Source organism: Cottoperca gobio, chromosome 17, assembly GCF_900634415.1.
Source record: "Cottoperca gobio chromosome 17, fCotGob3.1, whole genome shotgun sequence".
Classification (NCBI taxonomy): Eukaryota; Metazoa; Chordata; class Actinopteri; order Perciformes; family Bovichtidae; genus Cottoperca; species Cottoperca gobio.
Window position 1 is genome coordinate 24,480,204 of NC_041371.1, and position 20,713 is coordinate 24,500,916.

Genomic DNA, 20,713 nt, shown 5'->3' on the forward strand with positions numbered 1-20,713 from the left:
ACGAGATCACGGGTACAAGCGGCAGAAATGGGTTTTCTCAGACGGGTGGCTGGCGTCTCCCTTAGAGATAGGGTGAGAAGCTCAGCCATCATTGAGAGACTCGGAGTAGAGCCGCTGCTCCTTTGCGTTGAAAGGAGCCAGTTGCAGTGGTTCGGGCATCTAGTAAGGATGCCATCTGGCCGACTCCCTAGAGAGGTGTTCGAGGCACGTCCAGCTGGGAAGAGACTCGGTGGAGAGATTATATCTCCTCACTGGCCTGGGAACGCCTCGGGATCCCCCAGTCGGAGCTGGAGGATGTGGCCCGGAGAAGGGAAGATTGGGGTTCCTTAATGGAGCTGCTGCCCCCCGACCCGACCCCGGATAAGCGGTAGACGATGGATGGATGGATAATGGTGTAAATGTTCCGTTTGTATCAATAAATAATTGTAACAAAGTTGAATCAGCTCCTCTTAAACAGTTTCAACAAAAACATTGTAATCTTCATGATGGTAGGATTTATGCAGGAATGTTGTAATACAATGTTGCTACAATAGACTAAAATATGGATGTAGTCTCAGTGACGCCACAGTCTGACTCCCCGGATAATCCAAAAAGGGGCATCGTCGGTGAAGTTGAGGCGAACACGGGTCTTGCAAGCAGATACAATATATAACTTCTCAATTTACTAGTTCATATATACACAAACTAATGATAAGCTAATGTAAATTATAGCATTAATAATAATTAGTATTATAAAGTGTTACCGTGCTATTAAACACACCATAGTTAACACTGTGGATCTGACTGTAGTAATAAGGAGGAGATGTATGTGTATGTGTCCATCTCTCAGTCTAAAGAGTTATATATATATCTGCTTTCCAGTGTTTTATAGCAGAAAGGTCAGGAGCAACGGTGATCTTCAGTCTGTCTGCAGGTGATACTGGATTAAAAAGTTCAGCTCTGTGGTGAATTGAGAGAGAGATGTTTTTCAGATATTGTATCTGACATTCACCCTTTCCTATTACCCTTAGGTCTGATCACAAAATGCCTCTCTTGCAGTGGCTCCCCAGATACACTCTATAAGCCTTCCCTAATAGGATGATCTAAGAGGAGCATTTCAAAGCAAAGCACACAGAGCGGTTTAGAGGAGGAAAGATGACAGGGATGTTGAAGATGAGAGAGATAACGACAGGATGGAGTATGAAACAAGAAGCCAGATCTGCAGTTGGACTTCAAACCAAGATTACTGTCCAAGAACTGCAAGTTTAACCCTCCTGCTGTCTAAATGGTCAAAAGTGGTCATGAGTAAAGACCATTTTATAGCTTGAAACATAAACATTCTAAATGTGCCCCAGTTTATTTCCGGTTGCAGTGTATGTGAATGACATCAGCTGACAGGAAGTAAACACTGACCCAAGCAGTTGCAATTGTATTCAGTTGAAACGTTCTATAATGAGAAAGCCCTGAAGAGGATTAAATGTGATTACTTTTCCTGAATTGACCACAACAAAAAGTGTATCTGACCAGGCATTTATAAAAATAATTTATAGATTAATTGTTATTGTTATTAATTGTTATTGCTTTTTTTTCACACATAGCCGGCTTGCGTTAAAGTTAATTTATGCTGGTTTGGCAGAGATCTGCTGGAAAAAGCAGTAGCTATGTAGATTTTCATTGAAAAGCACATCAGAAACACAAAACATATCAAAGTGTGTTACATTCTTTCTTTATTGGAAATGCTTTTTAATGCTTGAGGTTTAGGTAACAGGAGCCCAACAGTAAATGGTTTTCTCTGGTGTCCAATACGGGTTCATGTGGCCATGGTGATGAGGGAAAAAATCTAATCCTGATCAACTGGAATACAAAGATAAGGCTGATGTTAATTGGCCATCTGTATACATCAGTTCTTTAATTTGGCTACATTTCCAGTCAAGCTCTCTTTTAATAAATTAAACACGCATGCCTACACCCTCCAGAGGTTATGATGAAATGAAATATGTCCTTGCAGAATTCAATTAGGTTAAAGAGCCTTCAAGAATGAACTATCCACATAATTTGATATTAAAGTCCTTGTTGTGGTTGTATGTTTTACTCCACTGTGTGCCATCAAGATCTGATCAGTGGTGCATGAGATATTAAATGTAACAAATGAATGAACAAACAAATGAAAGTTACAGACCAAACACTCTGCCATCAATGATAAATATGAGATGCAACAGCAACATTAAAAAAGAGGAGAAAATTGAACAATATTGGTTATATGGCAGCACCTTGACTGGTAAGAAATTACAGTTATTGATATATACTGTATAATTTATTGATCTTTTACTACCTCGTCTGGCACCTGTTTAGTGTTCAGATATTGTAAGTCTCACATAGCAACAGTATGCTGGAGAGTTAACGTTATGGCAACCTGCACAGGTCATAAGTTCTGAAACTGGTTAGGTTGATGTTATTGGATTCAAACTTATTAAAAATGTTTGTTGCATGGAAGCTGGGTTATCACACAAGAATCACGGAATGACAAGTCAACATGAAAACCTATCTTCCAGGTTTCAAGTTTAATGTGTTTGTGTCCAACCCACCAATCGTTCAGACCAATCAACATCTTGTGAACAGCCACTGGCAGCTACAGCTGTGGTTTATGTCTTGAGACAACACGCAAGGCGTCTGATCGTTTAAAACAACAATGGCGGTTAAAGAGGTTAGCGAAGATGCTGCAATAGTATCAGATATATAAGAACTGAAGATTTTTGAAGAGCAAAGAACGTCCCTGTAGGCTTTTCTCGCTGTTATCTGTGACGGATGGTTAAATACAGAGAGTTCATCCAATCACCTGCCAAGTATTTTTTTTAAGTGCCGGCCCCTTTCTCACCAGGTTAGCATCACACAGCAACAAAATTATAACAAATATATGACAAATACAATGTCTTTATTTATTGTTTAAACCTTATAGGCAAAAAATGCATATTCAACCTCAAGTTCAATTAAATAATAAAAAGTGTTTGTTCATTTTAATAGGAGGAATAAAGAGTATTAGTGAACTTTAGACCGCTTAACTTTACGTAAACTCATTATTAAACATGTGCCTATTAACACATTCTGTTGACGCAGAGCAACATTATCGATCATTCATTCTATCTCTCAACAACATCCCAACAGGATGGATTTGCACACATTTTTGTCCAGGCATTCACGATTCCCAGACGATGTGATCCCCTGAATTTTCCTTTTGTGGGATGTGTATGAGTTTCACATTTGTGCTATTGAGTGTAATGTTAACAAGTATTGGATGGATTACCATAAAATTTGAGACGGATATCAGATTAACTACAGACATTCATGGCCCCCTGAAGATGAACTGTTATAATTTTTGATGTTTCCTCAGCGTTTTCCTCTATTACAAAGAATTTTAATTAGCTGTCTTTGCTGGCACATTGCTGCATTTCTTGGAGCGTTACCGCCACCTCACCACCTGTAGATCAGTTTTAGCGCCTTGAGATTGCTTTTAGCTTTGAAAGGCGCTTTACAAATCCAATTTATTATTATTATTATTATTAGTGGAATAATGTGAAATAATTGGTAGGAATTTGAATCCATCACTGACGTGTGCATTATGGGTGTACAAAAATAGCTGGATACACTTGTATATTATAACACATCCATGGGCTGTGTGCTGTAAAGCAGTAGAGGTATCAGTTGCATCACATGGCACTTTACCAGTGGCATGATTGCTTGCAAACTGAAAATTGGATGTCCGCTATGTCCACTTGGAGAAAACCTTGATAGAGAATGCAGTAACAGTAAGGCTTTCTATAACTGTGCATATTTATCCATCTTTTATCAGAAATTAATAATCTCCTCAACCCTTCTGCTTTTTATATTGACATTTCATATTATAGTTTATGGCCTTAACCCTCTGGAGTCCGGGGCTAATTTGGCCATTTTCGCATATCTTTGATTCTGCATTACTAAACCCCATTAAGAAATGTTGAGCATGTCAATGTTTGGTAACTTTCTTTTTCAGCACCACCTCAACTATATAACCTGATAGGTATTATTTCATTTTGACATACTATATGAACATATTGGACCCAAAACCACACAAAAAACGTAAAAACAGATTTTGAAAATGATATTATTTTTTACAAGGGGCTCCTTTTTCTGTGAAAGCTTGCACCAGACTATATGATCTGTTAATCTACAGGTGGCAGTGATGCTCCAAGAAATGCAGTGAAGACTGCTAGCAAGCGCACATGGATGTAAACAATGTTTAATAAGGAAGGAAATACATTAAACCTTTCTATGAGACCTCAATGATAGAACACTGAATTTAATGAGAAACTCCAAAGGCACTTTTAACTATGCAACTTCAATTTATCAGTTATCTTTATGTTTAAATGTTGCACATGTTAACATTTCTAAAATTTCAGCAAAATCTAATAGGGAAACTACATGTTTCAATACCTTCATGTGAAGACCAGAGGCTAGTAAATGTCTGATTCATGTCAGTGATGATTGACAGCTATAAAAAGGTTGAAACAGGAATAGTATGCTACATTGGTCATAGTTTGTAATCAAGTCTTGATCTGTTCGGGTTGATTTTGGTAGGGTCCCTTTGTGGATGTAGCCTGTAAAAACTTCACAAAGTTGCAAGAAGTCACAACACAGTATAATTCATAAATCACATCTCGACAAACCCACATCAAAGTGTGTTTAACGGTCTTGATGAGAAACAAGTTCTATACAAGCTTTTCTGACTTCAGAGGGGGCTGTGTGAAGTCACCAGCGACGTCAGAGTCAGTTGATGCTGAAGACTACAAGTTTGAAAATATAATATTTGGGGCTGTGGAGTTAGAAAGAAGCTTAGCTGTAGTCTGTTGCCCGCTCCTCGTCTCTGCTGCAGGCTACTGCTACTGGCATAGCACACCCAAATCTCAAGTCAAGTTGCACTGTGGATAATGTACCTAGTTTTGATGAGGAAAAAAACGTGGAATAAAAAAAAGTGATGTTTATAGTGATATGTATACACACACAGTATTCAATATAGTTACCAGGAACCCTGAAACTGTGTACCTTGTGTAAGAATATGATGCACATTTGCAATAAACAATTTGTACATTTTCTGAACAAACCACTACTTCAAAATGTGTGAATAGAAACCTGATAAACCTCAATACCTGTTCAGTACAGCATATTTTTTTATGGACAGTGCAAATATGTTTTTAAAGTGCAGTTACTCCTTCCTGTGTACATTTTCAGATAACCCTCGTATGGTGAGTCACGTCCCAGTCACCATCCAGATTCTGGACGTCAATGACAACATTCCAGCCATTTCTGGGGACAACAGTGCCGTCATAGTGTGTGAAAGCACCAAAAATGGACAGGTGGGTTGCTAATGTTTCAGGCGAGGAGAACAAAATAAGAAGTTTGTAGGTCTTTGGTTTGCAATCGGATGATGCCATGGCCTTAAAATTTGAATAATTAAAGAAACTTGAGAGAAAAAAAATTATTTTCAAAACAAACCCATTTCAGTCAGATTCCTAAAATCTTGTTTTAAAATCTGACAGAAAAAAACATACTAGGAGGCACAGTGTTTCAGTTTCAAGTTTTATTTGTCATATGCAAGTTAACACAGGGTCAACAGTACAATAAATGTATGCGAGAGAGACAGCATGTCAGCTCAGCAAAATTAAATATCTTCCTCATATATATATATATATATATAATCTATATATGCTTAGACAAGGGTTACACATTCTTTTATATTTCATTAAATCAGATTTCCCCAATTACACAATCAATCTGTTGAATTGTCCAGAACAGATGAAAAGGCTGTATGAATGATGGAATGATGTTAGTTGTATATTTTTGTACATATTTTAAAGCCTTAATGTCATATTCCTATTTTACACAGTAGCAGACATACTGTCACAATAAATGGTCACTAAAACTGAACTAAAGCACTCTGAATCTATTTTATCTATCTATCGATCGATCGATCGATCGATCGATCGATCGATAGATAGATAGATAGATAGATAGATAGATAGATAGATAGATAGATAGATAGATAGATAGATACTATATACAATTTAGTGCTATATACAATTTAAGTTAAAACAATAATAACAAAAACAATATAGCTTATGTACATGAAAAGAAGGGGGGGGGGTTGTGCAGTACTGTAAATAATAATATTTATTTATATTTATGTAGTGCAGACAGTGAGAGGGTATGTCTGGAGGTTGAGAAGCCTGATGGCTTGGTGGTAAAAACTGTCCTTGAGTCTGGTAGTGCGTGCAGCCAGGCTCCTGTATCGTCTGCCTGACGGTAATAGGGAGAACAATCTGCGTGCTGGGTGGCTGTGGTCTTTTATGATGCTGTGTGCCTTCCGGAGGCACCGCTGGTAGAAAATGTCGGGTGCTGTGTCGCCTCCACCACTCTCTGAAGCGATTTGCGGCTGTGAGCAGAACAGTTCCCGTACCAGACCGTGATACAGCCCATCAGCAAGCTCCAGTCAGACCTCAAACAATGTATGAATATGAAATATATGTTTTTTTCACCCGTGCGCACGTGGGAAACGATGGAGACACCTGGAGAGGTGTGATTGGGAAGAACGGCCTCCCTGATCTAAACCTGAACGGTCGTTTGTTGTTTGACTTCTGTGCTAGTCGTGGAATGGCCATAACAAACAGCATGTTTGTTTAAGTGTATGTGGTACCAGAGGGTAGTGCGGGTGAACTGGGAACGTCTGGAGGAAGCCCCTGTCCGGGAAATCTTTAACTCACACCTCCGGCGGAGCTTTTCAGGAATCACTGTGGAGGCTGGGGCTATTGAAACCTGACAATGACAATGAGGGGACAAGGGAGTGAGAGATTGGCCAGAGAATCAGAGCAGCGGGGGCGGTATTGCATTCACTTTACCACACCGTTGTGACGAAAAGAGAGTTAAGCCAGAAGGCTCTCGATCTTCCGGGCGATTTTTGTTCCTACGCTCACCTATGGCCATGAAGGCTGGGTCGAATAAATGAGATAAACGGGTACAAGCGGCTGAAATGGGTTTTCTCAGGCTGGTGGCTAGTGTCTCCCTTAGAGATAGGGTGAGAAGCTCAGCCATCCGTGAGATACTCGGAGTAGAGCCGCTGCTCCTTTGCGTTGAAAGGAGCCAGTTGAGGTGGTTCGGGCATCTAGTAAGGATGCCACCTGGGCCCCTCCCTAGGGAGATGTTTCAGGCACGTATAGCTGTGAGGAGACCCCGGGGAAGACCCAGGACTCGGTGGAGAGATTATATCAGGTCCCTTGTGCCATCGTGTCATTCTGCTACCATGGTTTGTTCTTTCTATTTTTTTTATCTTAGCCTGCTCCCTCAGTCTTTGCGTTTTTTTGTATTTCAGCTTTTGTTAATTATGTTCTCACTATCTGCCTGAGTGTACTGTGTTTGGGTCCACCTGATACCCTCTCTTCCACCTTAATGAAACAATATGTTCAGAAGCAAAGAGCAGGATATAAGGATGAGAAAAAAACTGAAAAGAAACGTTATGGAATTGAATAACTTGTACAAATGATGTTTTTGATATTAATGCATACTCAGTATTGTGGTGTGTAAACAGAAAGTCATAGCCAAATAACTTGATATTCTGCGTTAAGGATTGTGAGGAATTGTAAGAGGTCAAACTGGGTCAATGACTTGATGCCAAGACTGTGTACTTAGGAATTAAAACAAATGATTTATTCTTATCCTCTTAGTTTCCCTCACTAAGTTCCATTTCTGTACACTTTCTTTTTCTCTTACCTGCATTTCTCGTCTTCTCGGTTGCCTTCTGTTTTTTTCCCATTAGGTGATTCAGACCATCCAAGCAGCAGATCTGGACAACTTTGCAAATGGAAGGTTTTCCTTCTATGTGCCTGCTGAGCTTCCAGCCAATCCAAATTTCACTGTGAAGGACAATGGAGGTAAGACTAGTGAGCACACAAGTTGTTAAACATGACTACTAAATATCTGCTTTTGTATATATATTTATGATCATATACAACTGTACAGATACTACGGACCAAATCGCAGAGGAAACACATTGTATTGTTCAAGCATTACCTGATGGAGAATGGATTAAGAAATGCATATGCTGTCATGTGGCAACATACACACATATTAGAAATCAAGCGTACAAACACATAGTAGAAGTGTATATGCTGTTGGCATAATGTTCCTCACAAAATGCTTCTGTTGACACCCATCATTCCACCTCATCTGTTAAACATGAAGTTGGACTAACTGGCTCCATATTCTACACAGAAGCTCTATACACAGCTGTATACCAACTGCAAAATCACTGCAGTGGTCCAATTCAGGAGGTAAAAATGTGCTTCGCATTCAGTCTAAATGTAAGTCTAACCGGTGACATCTTCTTGTTTGTAGTCTTGACCTATTTTCCGGCACAGACATTAATCTCTCCAGGAAAGCATTTGACATTATAATTTGATCACTTCCCAGCTCACGTACGTTGGAGAGTTATTCTGTATGTGTGACCAACACCCTGTAGCATCAAAATGAGGTTTCCATATTTCTAAATAGTTTTTCCTGATTAATTTGTGATGGCAAATTTAATTGCTGCCTGGATTATAATCAGAGGCAACGTTTCTTTGAGTGAAACACTACAATTATGTACCCACCTGGATTCACAAGGAGGTGGTGATGGTGGGTGTACAAACTGCAAGACTTTGATAATATAGACATAACCTAACCCAAAGTTTCTAAAAAGAAAAGTATAAAAATGTAATAATCCAGTTTCTATGAGTGGATTCTGTTGAGAAAGATTATGAAAAGGACACGCACATCCAGTGTTGGATACGATTGGTGCTGTATCAAACATCACAGAGTAAGAACAGATCTGCACACCAAAAAGCTTTAGTTTGAATGATTGTAATGCATCTGTGTAACGTTTTGAGCACCAGGCTCTTCCTCAGGCTTCTGATAAATAAAGAGTCGTCATATTAAATACTGTGGTTTAATGAACCAGTCAGAATCTTTTTATGCTTGCAATGAAGTTCTTTATTACAAAGAAAGAGTGAGGTACTGAGTTACAATAAAAAAACATGTACATACAGTGTAGCCCAGGGGTGTCAAACATACGGCCCACCAGAGGGCCCAATCCGGCCCGCGGGATGATTTTGCAAAGTGTAAAGATTACAGAAAAGACATTAACTGCAATTTTTCAATGAAAGTAACTGTTATTTCAAATGTGTCCACTGTGTGTCCACACAACACTGTCAAGCAATCAAACTGTTGATGCTGGAGCTGAGGTTTCCAAGAAAAATGGACCGTTTCCAATTTATTCACAGAGGTGAGACGTGTTCACGGCAGGTTTCAGGGCTAAAAGAATATAATATTCGGCGCCACTATGAGACTCATCATGGTGAAAAATACAACAGCTTGCAAGGACAACTGAGAAGAGAGAAGATAAATGAATTGTTAGCGGGTCTGAAGCAGCAGTCTGTTTTACCCGTAGCCGAGATATCGGCGATTCAGCAGTGAAAGCTAGCTACCTTATTGCTAGCGAAATAGCATTAGCATCAAAGCCAGACTGTGAGGGTGAGTTTGTGAAAACATGCATGCTGAAGGCTGCAGAACTTTTGTGAACATTGTGACATATAATGTCAGTCAGCAGCTTCAGTACAAAGAGCCACAACTTTTATGTATTTTTTATGTATACATTTTATACATTTACAAGGCAGGCGGATAACTTAACCTTCTTCCTTAATTGTTCCCACTTTAGTTTGTGTGGTGTCAGTTCAGGTGTTCAGGATTACTACACAGATGTGGAAATGAATGTACATTTAAAAATAATATCTATAGCTTGGCGAGTTGTTTTGATCATAAAGTCAAATACTATATTGTTCAGTTCCAGATACCTGTGACTAAATGTGTTGTGCTTTTGTAGACGAACTGTGATGTGTATGTTGTACACATGTGTAAATGATAAACTGAGGCATAATATTGTTGAATTTGTACTTATTTTTCTTAAGAATTTTCAGGTTGTTCATAATGTTTTGTAAAAATATAGTTAATTAAATGTGAATATTTTCAGAATGTACTTTTTTGTACTAAAACAAAGGGGAACATTTGGAGTTGTCGTTATTTACAGGTTATTATGGTATGATTTTACTGGTCAGGCCCACTTGAGATCAAATTGGGCTGCATGTGGCCCCTGAACGAAAATGAGTTTGACACCCTGGTGTAGCCACTCTGAAACCGCCCTTATTTGTGGGTCTTAGTTCCTTCTCCACCAATGACATTTATTCCTTTGCTTCTGACGCTAACTGTCATTCTTACCATTTGGCCAATGAATGTTTCTCCTGTTTCTTAATCCTGTTTCAATGGTGGCAGCCTCACTGTTAGGTTAACTACAAGATGAGCTTGTCATTTTATGTTTGACATCTTTGTTTACCCTAAAGGAAGTTTCAAAGGACTTTAGAACATAGAGTTAATGCCTGGATTTGTAGCGAAACAAATGAATACTCTGTAGATGAACATTTTATTGATATGTTCAGTCCCATGTAGTCATATACAATAGTTCATTAACTATTAATTAACGTTTCCGCACAATGTTCATAAAAAACGTAATCTAGTAGCAATATGTTTCCTCCAAATGCAAATGAGTTATATATAAATTCACAGCATCCAACAGCAGACAGACAAAGTTAGCGTCTAGCCGAACAGAAGTTTGCACCAAAACAGAGCTAAAAGGAGAGTATTGAATGAATAATGAATATTATACTTTCCTTTATCAGGTGGACACAAACTCAACTCCCAATGAATGAGAATTTTGCTCTGTGACTGCTGTGTCAAGGTTTATTGCCTAATATTTTAGCTGCATTGACCTACAGAAAAGAGAGGAATATTTCATCGAAAAGTCTTCCCTGTGGTAAACTAAAAGTCATCCCGTTTCCAAGTCTATCGCTGTGTTCTCTTAATACATGCATGGCCTCTGTGCTGTTCCACAATATGCCTTGTGCTCACAGTAACAGTACTATTGAGGGGAATTGTTTCTTTTCTCCACCTGGCTACATGCTACATGTCACGTCTGGTATACTAGCTCCAGTTAATTCAAAGATTGGATCATAATGAGGTATGCAAGCATGGAGTTGCTGCTGCCAGAAATGAAAACTTAGAGTACTTGGGGTGTCTGGGGTTTCTACCTGTATTACATATTCTGCTGGCATCATTACCACAGAGTCTTTTCTCTTTTGCTTTTGGTGTAACAGGTACCACCCTATGTTCGTTTCCATCTTCTAACGTTTTCCTCTCGCTGGTGTTGCCCGAGACGGATACGGGACGGAGGAGAGTTGACAGCAATCTCAGTAATGAGACACAGTGACAAGAGCCAGACAGGAAGTTGGTACAGCAGTCTGTGAGCAGAATTCTACCGGCAGTTTGTGTTTTTGTTTACTTCTGCTTCTGTAGAACACATAGCCTGGCTGGATAGCTGCATTGCAGGTGATTTTGTTGTGCTGCTGAGCAAACCTCCTAAGCCCTGTGACTTGATAATAGAGTGGATTTTTCCTTTACTTTTACTTAAAAGCTATTTTGGATACTTAGTGCATAACACTGGAAACCTGCAGGATTGGTTCATTTCCATCTAATGACAGAAGTTACATCTTTTCATTATTTCAGTGTCAAATCTGTAAGTAAAACTCTAGAAACAGTGAAATCAACAACTTGTTGTTTTGTTTGTTTTTTCATGTCCTTCCTGATCATGGGAACTAATAAAGTTTGTAAAACTTACAGTCACTACACCCTAGTGAGTTAGCTCTATATGTTTGTGTACTTATTTGCAAGTGCATAGGTTTGGTTTCACACACAATACAAAAGAAATCTAGTTTTTTTCATAGATGCCTGATAGTTGTTGAATGTTGTTGTATTTTCAATTACTACAAAGATAACTCACTGATATTCGGTTATAGCATCTTTATAGGAGAATATTAACTAAATTATTCAATTAAAATACAAATTAACATATTTGTTTCAACCCAAAAAGATTAATGTGCACTACATTTGTACAGCCCTGAGTAGATCTGCTTACATGCAGCCAGAGAAGGATTAAAAAGGGTAAACTGTTGTCATGCCAGTCCAACAGCAGCAACCCCAAAATCTGTTGGTATCAAACCAAATCTCCAAATGAAGGGACTAGGTGTCAAACACATTACATATCTAAATCTTTGTGTAAATAAACAACTATTCAACTGCAGCAGGCCATAGCGAGTGTGATGGGTCAGATGACAGCTAAATATATTTCTGTATTGAAAGGTGACACACTTCCATGTGCACTGATTAGTGAGTCACGTTTGAAGTTGTTTAGCTGCTTGTTTTTTAGGTTCCATTTTTAATCAGTCCAAATGGTAAAAGTTGTGTTCTATCAGCAGGGGGAGGTTTAAATACTCTTTAAGCATGCAGGTCCCAGCACATTCTTAATGATATTTCAGTAGTAAAATACTTCAGGTTTAAAAGTTATGGTCAGCTGCTGTTGTTTAAGAGCTCTGAGTGTGGTCAGCTGTGTTTATCAGAGTGTGTGATATTGACCTGGTGTGAGCTGTACTTCATATATGATATGGATTCATTAGTGTAGCTTTTACTATCATGGATCACGGCTGGTTACTGAACCATGATGGATGGGTTGAAGAAAAGTGCTGGCAGATAGGGGTAGCACATACTTTTTGCTAGAGCAGCTTGCATCTGTGAAGCCTATTGAATGCATATAAATCCCTTTATGTATTGTCAGCTGAAATGTATATTTAATAATACACTTCATGTACTGACTTTGTCTTATAGGAAAGCCGGTCTTTTTGTTTTTAACCTCTTAACGGGTGGACGGCCCGCCGTGATAGTTTTGCATTTTCAGAGAGGTTGTATCTTGCCCTGTGTTGTTTACAGTCCGCCATGATGGAGTTGTTACACATATCGTTCGAAAGATTAGAGTCTCGTCTATTTAGTGAGCCAAACGTTTTTGAGATCAAAATCACAACAGCAAGTACAGTAGGCATCTCACACAAGTAAGCAAACTCACAATCAAACCCATAACTTTGAGCCAACTCACCCTATAAAGTCTCATCATACTCTTGTAATCAGTAATAATCCAAAAAAAACTTCCTGTGTCATTGCAGAGATCGTTTCCAGTAAAAAATATATCCATCTTGAACATCGTCACATTGATAAAAGCTGTTGCAATCTTTGAAATCAGCTGATCGATGTGTTTATTTTCACGATGATACTCGGTAAAAACAGCATGAGATCAAGCTATTAGCGCTATTTTGATGCTTGCTTACCCAATGCCGAACTCTGACCTTTCGATTGACACTTCATTTGAGCCAATAAGAGCTTCCATGCCTTATCGACAACCTTCAATAGCCGATGAGTGTCAACTTGATAAGGAAGTGCCAGCCCTCTTCTTTTGTTTACAGACAGAGCCAGCAGCAGTCCAGTCTCCCGTTGACTCACGCTGAAGCTTTAGACATGTGACAACCATGGTTTTATTTTTACAAATGTTGTTGATTTTTTATAATTTTATTTATTAATTACAAAATACAAAATAAACACAAAAATATTACAATTATTTTTGTATACTTCACTTACTTTGTTTCATTACTACTGACAGGGAATATTGGGTCTATAATAGTTATTTACAGTAAAGGCCAATAGTATTTATGGCCTGTTTATCAATCAATATTATAATATTTCCAAAGGCACAGCAGAGGATCCATGCGTGTCAACAAGAAACACACTATGTAAATGAAGATGTCCTTCTGTGTCGTGCTGAGTCGCGTTGGCATACCCTGAAGAAATTTACAAAATCCACACACATAAATCCACACATATAGAGATATGCACATATATACACATTCCACTGCCTGCTAGCTGACATGCTGTATTATGGCTCGGAGGTCCCCGGAGAACGTACACTGCTATGTAAAGATGCACTCTTCATACATATTCAACAGGTAGATCTCAGTTTCTCTCAGCCACTGCCTCCATTTGTTTGCTGACTATCATTGTCACGATAACCAGAATCAATACCTTGAATATCACAGTAGAACAGGGCTGTAGATACAATGAGGGGGTCATAATATTAGGATGAAAATATAATGATGAATTACTAAATTATTAAATGTGACATTTTGTGATTTAGAAAATAATAATTTAATTTAAAATTCAATGTACTTAATGAATAAATACATACTGATCCCAGCATTTCTGAAATCAAGGATACAACCCTATTGTGGAAGATTGTGATCTCATGTATCACAATACTGCACAAATGTATTGACAAATGTGAAAAAAAACTAACTTTATTCACTTCTTGTCAGTTTATGTGAGTAGTTTTGGTCTCACTCTTAGTCCCATGAAGCCAGAGGATGCAATACTCTAGCTAGTAAGTCCCCATGACTTCACTGTTAATATAAAATAGAAAGTGTTTCAAATGATATGTCTAATACATATAATTTACACGTAATGGAAAGATTTATTATTATTGCAGTCTAATTTACTATATTGTTTTTGGAAAGAAGTATAAAGAATCAAGGTTTTCAGCATTACAGGAACAAGCCACATGGTACAAAGAATAGCACATTGGTAGTAAGAAAGTATGCCCAATTAAGCATGGGCATAGATGTGTGTAGCTTGCAGTAAGGTGTGCAAAATTAATCTATTTATAAATTATAAGTTTAAAAGATGTATTGTACTGTCCCAGAGGTTAAGGGAAATGTAGGTATCAAGTCCAGTAAGACCTCTGCTGCCTCCCAGTTTACTGACGTCCATACTGTGACAGAGAGGGGAGGAGTTGAACAGTTTGGATGATTTCCTTTACCGCTCAGTGGAACATCTTCGGGGAATAAGTCTTTGGCTGAAGACGCTCCTCTTACCAACCAGCATGCCGTGAAGGGGTTGGGAGACGTTGTTCATGATGCTAACCAACTTGGACAGCATCCTGTTTTCTATCTCTGCCTCAAGAGAGTCCAGCTCAACCAATCACTGTGCCATCCTTTCTAACATGTTGAGCTTGTTAACGTCTCTCACCCTCAGCATGCATTAGCATAAAAGACAGACTAGTATAACATCTGCAGTATCTTGTTGCAGATGTTGAAGACTCTGAGCCGGCTCTGGCCCTTCTTGTAGAGAGCCCCTGTGTTCCCAGCCGACTCTAGTCTGGTAATTATGTATCCAGAACGCAAGAGGAGTGTTTACCTGCATTGACCTGAGCCTGTCTCCCAACAGCAGAGATGACTGCTGTGGGAACAAGCAAAGCAATTATATACTATACTCAAAATATCACAACATGGACTGTTTTGTAAATATTTTATTAAGATGAGATTAGATTCAACTTTATTGTCATTGTGCAGAGTACAGGTAAAAGCCAATGAAATGCAGTTAGTATCCAACCAGGAGTGAGAAAATGTGCTATATTAATACATAAAGTGCAATGAATGGTGCTATAAACTACTATAAATATGTAACATAGTGCAAATACAGGTTGTATGTGCAAACAGCAACGGTATGACCATATACGTACAGTAACAACATTGAACAGTATAAAAGGTACAGTATGTGCAGATAAGAATAGTGCAAATAACATGTCCGTACGATAACAGAGCAGGTGAGCGCAATGATGCGAAGTGATTGAAGTGACAGCAAACTGCAGACAGTCACAGTTAGATACTAGTTGGTAAACATAGCAGCGCATTTAGCAGCTAAATGTTCTTGGACCCTATAATTGTAATGCTGACTCATTCTGACTCACACCTTATCAATGACTGAGCATGACCACAAAAATTCCAGTACTAATGATCCGACGGGATAGTAGGAAAGGGTCATGGAAAAGTGCAGACAGACAGGCAAGTAATAGTTCAGGCATATGCGGTGGGTGAGGCTCAGGATAGGGAAGTCTAATATTTGATCAACTATCATACTGGTTTCAATGACCATGGAGGACAACGTTATTTTGTTAATAAAAGCAATTATATGCACTGGCTGACCTACAATTATGCACGTTAGGGAGGCATACCTGTCAACATTGGAATTTCAAAATAAGGGAAATCTTCTGGGGGACTCCGCCCATACCTTAACAGCTCTCAGCCACCCAGCCCCTACCCATATAATGTAAATGTAAACACAGAAGGATTGGGTATTATACATGCAGGTAATACATGTTTATTTAAAGTATCCATTATTTGTACAGGCATATTTATAAGATTTATGCATTTTAATTGCATATATACATTTTATTCTGTGTGGGAGTCCCTAGGACATGCAAGGGACTTGTTGTAAGCATAGGTTGCAGACTTTGCTTGCCTCAAGACCCTCTGAGAAGGACAGTATGTGTATGCTGGACCAGTGTGATTCATTTTACATGACAGTAAAGCACACACGGTACTGGTGTCTAATGCCGTCCTGTTCTCTGTTACAATCTTTCTTACCATACTGAACACCCTTTCAGAACTGGCATTGCTCTGCGGGATGCATAACAAAGCCTTCATAAATCTTGCTAACTCCCTGAACCTCAAGGCCCCATAATCTGTCAATCCTCTGTTCTTGGGGAAGATGCTTTGTCTCTGTCACTTGGTAGTCTGTGAGTTCCTCTCTCAGCCTATCCGCACTCAATCCCAACTGAGGGAACAGGGCCCCTAGCCTTGACACTGTAAATAAAACATAAATGTTGCTCACCATGCAATATTTTTTTTTTTGTGGTCACTTGGAAACTGTCCCTAATCTATCCCTACCTGTCACTGGGGTGATGTCAAGCCGAGATGCAGGGTCCAGCACTCTCAGATCCTTCAGAATTTGGGAGTCGAGTGCAAAGGAGGTCAACATCTTTCCCAGAACTGCTTCATAGAAGGTTCTAACAATTCTACAACAGAGCAATAGTCAAAAAACGACATATGCATTAGGTAGTGCAACCATTTCAGGCACGCTTCAAGACTTCTCTCAGGCTGTCAAATGATAAGAAGATAATTGCATTAAATTACTATATAATAATAAACAATTTTTTTCTGGCTTGAAACTGGAATCTCTGCATTTATGATGAATGCCTTTGAAGAGGTCTTCATCTGCAAATTGATGTTCCTCTCCAAACTCCACCTCCCTCAGAGGCATATCCATGAACGCCCTGGCTGGTACAAGGTAGCCAAAGAATCGCCTGATCAACCTGCACATTTCAAGCCTGTGAATCTGTACTCCCTCTGACTGTAGACAGTGATGAAAAAAAAAAAGCATTTATATGTGAATATTAATCTATTATTTCTGACATTATCACGACACCCACCTGAAAGGAAATGTTTAATTCAACTAAAGGCTTAAGAGCAACATTTAGGAACATAAAATATGTTCTCATAGCTGGATCACAAAGATGTCTCGCAAGATCACGAACTTTGGCATTCTTCCCCACATCCTCATGACTCTGAAAGTATGCCTATAGATATAGGGAAGCAATATATGGTGAAAAGATACAATGGAAAAATATCACAAATTGTGCAGATATCTGCTTAATGGAGTTTACTATTACAATCCTACCTGCAGAGCATCCAACTGGTTAAGTACTCTGTATACATGTAAACAGACTGAGCCATCCAGCAGCTTCAGCTTGTCAGAGTCTGTGAACTCTACAAACTCCTTGTAGAGTTCACATCTTTTTGCACTGAAAACAAGATAATTTTCAGTTCAGAATGTTTGCATAATTTATATAGGGAGAGAGAGGATTGGGTAGGCAAAAGATAACGGTAAACTTTTATTTTACATTTACCTTTTGTCAAAGTCGATGTATATCCCAACCAAAATGTCCTCCACTGGAAGCTTGACCGCTTTGATGCCACAACCAGTGGCAAGCTGGGCAAGGTGGCAAATGCAGCCAAGGTCCTGGACATTAGGCTGGCTTCCTCTCACTCTGCTAATAACTGAATTGTGTCTGCCTTTCATTACACTTGCATTATCTGAATTGAAGGCAATGAGGTTCTCCCATGGAATGCCTCTTTTGCTATTGGAAACAAAATATTCCCACAATTACAAAATAACCTCTCTGACAAAAGTTGCTATGTGAACTTGAATTAAACTAAAACGGACATGTTCTAGCTGTTATTATAAGTAATGTTATGCAAATGTAAACTATGCAAACTAGGTCGACACAGTGCACTTCACTCACCTCAATGCTTTGGACAACTTTCCATACAAGTTTTCACCATTACCCACATTGCATATGGGCATTTCAAGAAACTTCGTTGCCACCTCAAGATTGGAGTCATCATAAATTCTTGCAAAGATGACAAATTCTTTATCGGTATTTCTGTAGTTTGATTCGTCGCACAACAAATAAAAAGGCTGGGATTTGCATACATTTGCTACGGCCTCATCAAGCTCCACAGCTATGGCACCTGTTAAGCAAAAGTGTCTCCAGTTAAGGATGCAACATAGGGAATTAAGCAAGGATTCAATTACATGGTTTTACTTATTTGGAAGCAACTGACAGTTGATTTATTACCTTTGATGAGTTGTGTGGCTTTTGTTTTCCCCGACGAGTACTTCCTTGCGATGGCAGATTCGGGAAACATGCGACACGACACTGCGACTGAAGTCATCGCAGAAGCTGAAGGCTACATTATTTTCTGCGCAAAGCATAGACATTTTTACCTCAGCTTTGGTCACTGTCTGCCTCAGACACAGTTCTTGTCACAAATGAAGCAATTGACAGAGTTTATTTTGTGCCTCTTGAGCGTGCTTGTGTTTGCACAATTTTTATGTTGACGAATATCGCTTTTTCCGCCATGTGTGATGCTAAAATCTGAATTGCAGACTTTACAAAAAGCATGAGTCTGCCCGACTCTATTTTATTAAATAAGGGAAGGTCTCCTCCCATTTGACCAGGTACTTACAAAAGGTTTTTACTTTTTTTGCAGGTACAACTGCTTCTCCATCCATCTCCCGTTCACTTTGACTGTCATCCATCTCTTTTCGTCTTCTTCTGTGTTGTTCTTCCTGTTTTCTTCTGTGTGTTTACTGGCGGAAAAAAAAGTGTAACTTTTGTATGTTGCACTTACATTGGTTTGGCACATTTGCCAGGAGAATACTCAGTAGACCAGGCCCGTTTTCATGTCTCCTCAGTCTGACTAGAACTCTGGCCCGGGACAGGCCTTCTCCTTTTTCTCCTGTGCTCCCCAGGTAAAGCAGCCATGGATATTCCCTATTGTTTGCCGGTCGTGGTGCAAGATTGCTGTCCACCAACGTTCTGATGTGCGGAATTTGTTCTCCATCATATTAAATTACAGGGCTCGCTTGGGCAGTTCGCGTGTTGCAAACAAAGTTAAAAACAAAGTAAAACAATAAAATTGCAGGGTAAAAGGGGCTAGAATGGTGTATAGGTGGTAAAGTCTGGGGAAGTGGAATTGTTGAAAAATATCATATCATCTCCCCTGTCTAAAATTCTGACGTTAATGCCACTCATTAGAATTTGTTTAAATTAGGTTTTCCATCATTAACATCTTTTAAAATTAGATCTGCACACTGTATAAATAGCTTTTTAAAAAACAAATAAAATGTAATGCTATTTATCCAGTGTGAAGATCCTTTACCTGTCTCTATCTCTTTAATATAGAATACACCACATCTCTGGACTACCCAGGACTGGATCACCGCATTTTAAACTCAATTATTTGTCCCCTTAAAATTCTCTACATAATCATGTGGATTGATCCCAGATCATGAAGGATGAATATTTAGACCAAATTAGCTCATTCAACAAGATTTGTTTACTGTACTTGCCTAAAGTATGTTTTGTTGTCTCCTTCATCTTTCTGGTACCATTCAAACTTTCCTTCACCATTCTTTTATCTTTCTCCATCCATCCAACACACCTACCTCCTTCCCACATCATCCTCCCTCTCTCTCTCCCTCCTCCACCCTTTCCTCACTTTCCCCAGACAACACTGCCAGTATAATATCTCATTGGCATGGGGAATTCAGCCACGACAGAGACCAGGAGTTCTTCAGCCTGGTGCTGGTGGTGGATGATGGTGGGGAGCCTCCTCTCAGCAGTACTGCGACACTCTCCCTCAGGGTGTGCGTGTGTCAGAGGAACAGCAGGGGGCACAACAGCATCAACGTCTGTCAGGCCCAGGCCTTCCTATCTTCAGCTGGTCTCAGCACTGGGGCTTTTGTGGCCATATTGCTTTGTATTGTCATATTATTAGGTAAGTATGGGGGTGCACATTTGGTCTATCTTTGTTTTGTATTTCTCCTACTGATATCACATAGCAAAATGTTATATTATGGTCGATACTTGTGTTGTTAATGACAATACTTATAATACCTCTTTTTTCCTAACCCATTTACTCCAAAATGAGGGGGCTTTGCTGCTAATGATAATATAATTGACATACCATCGTTTTACACTTTCACTATACATGAAAATAATGCTACGCAAACCAAGCTTCACATCTTGGAGAAGAGAAGAATCCAAAACTAATGCTACATTCGAAATCGCATACGTTTTTTTTTTACTTTTAGAATATACTGAAGCTTCTCTTCAGTATGTATGCAATTGGGACATACTACTTCGTCATAATACATACATAATACATAATACTACATGGCGTCTTGAACTTTGACCCTCTTGATCATATACAGCAGGGGTGCCCAAAAGGTCGATCGTAGTGTAGTGCGGGTAGATCACACACCGCTAAAAACAAATATACATATT

At 39.1% G+C, this 20,713-nt stretch overlaps 1 protein-coding gene across 1 annotated transcript in view; it reads left to right on the forward strand.

The window, feature by feature from the left end:
• LOC115022967 (cadherin-18-like) overlaps positions 1 to 20,713 on the forward strand; it is a 112,398-nt gene that overhangs the window by 87,898 nt on the left and 3,787 nt on the right. The window contains exons 8-10 of the mRNA XM_029454091.1: positions 5,242 to 5,366; positions 7,820 to 7,934; positions 19,935 to 20,204. Coding sequence (XP_029309951.1) covers positions 5,242 to 5,366; positions 7,820 to 7,934; positions 19,935 to 20,204 — 510 coding nt within the window. The remainder of the gene's footprint in view (positions 1 to 5,241; positions 5,367 to 7,819; positions 7,935 to 19,934; positions 20,205 to 20,713) is intronic.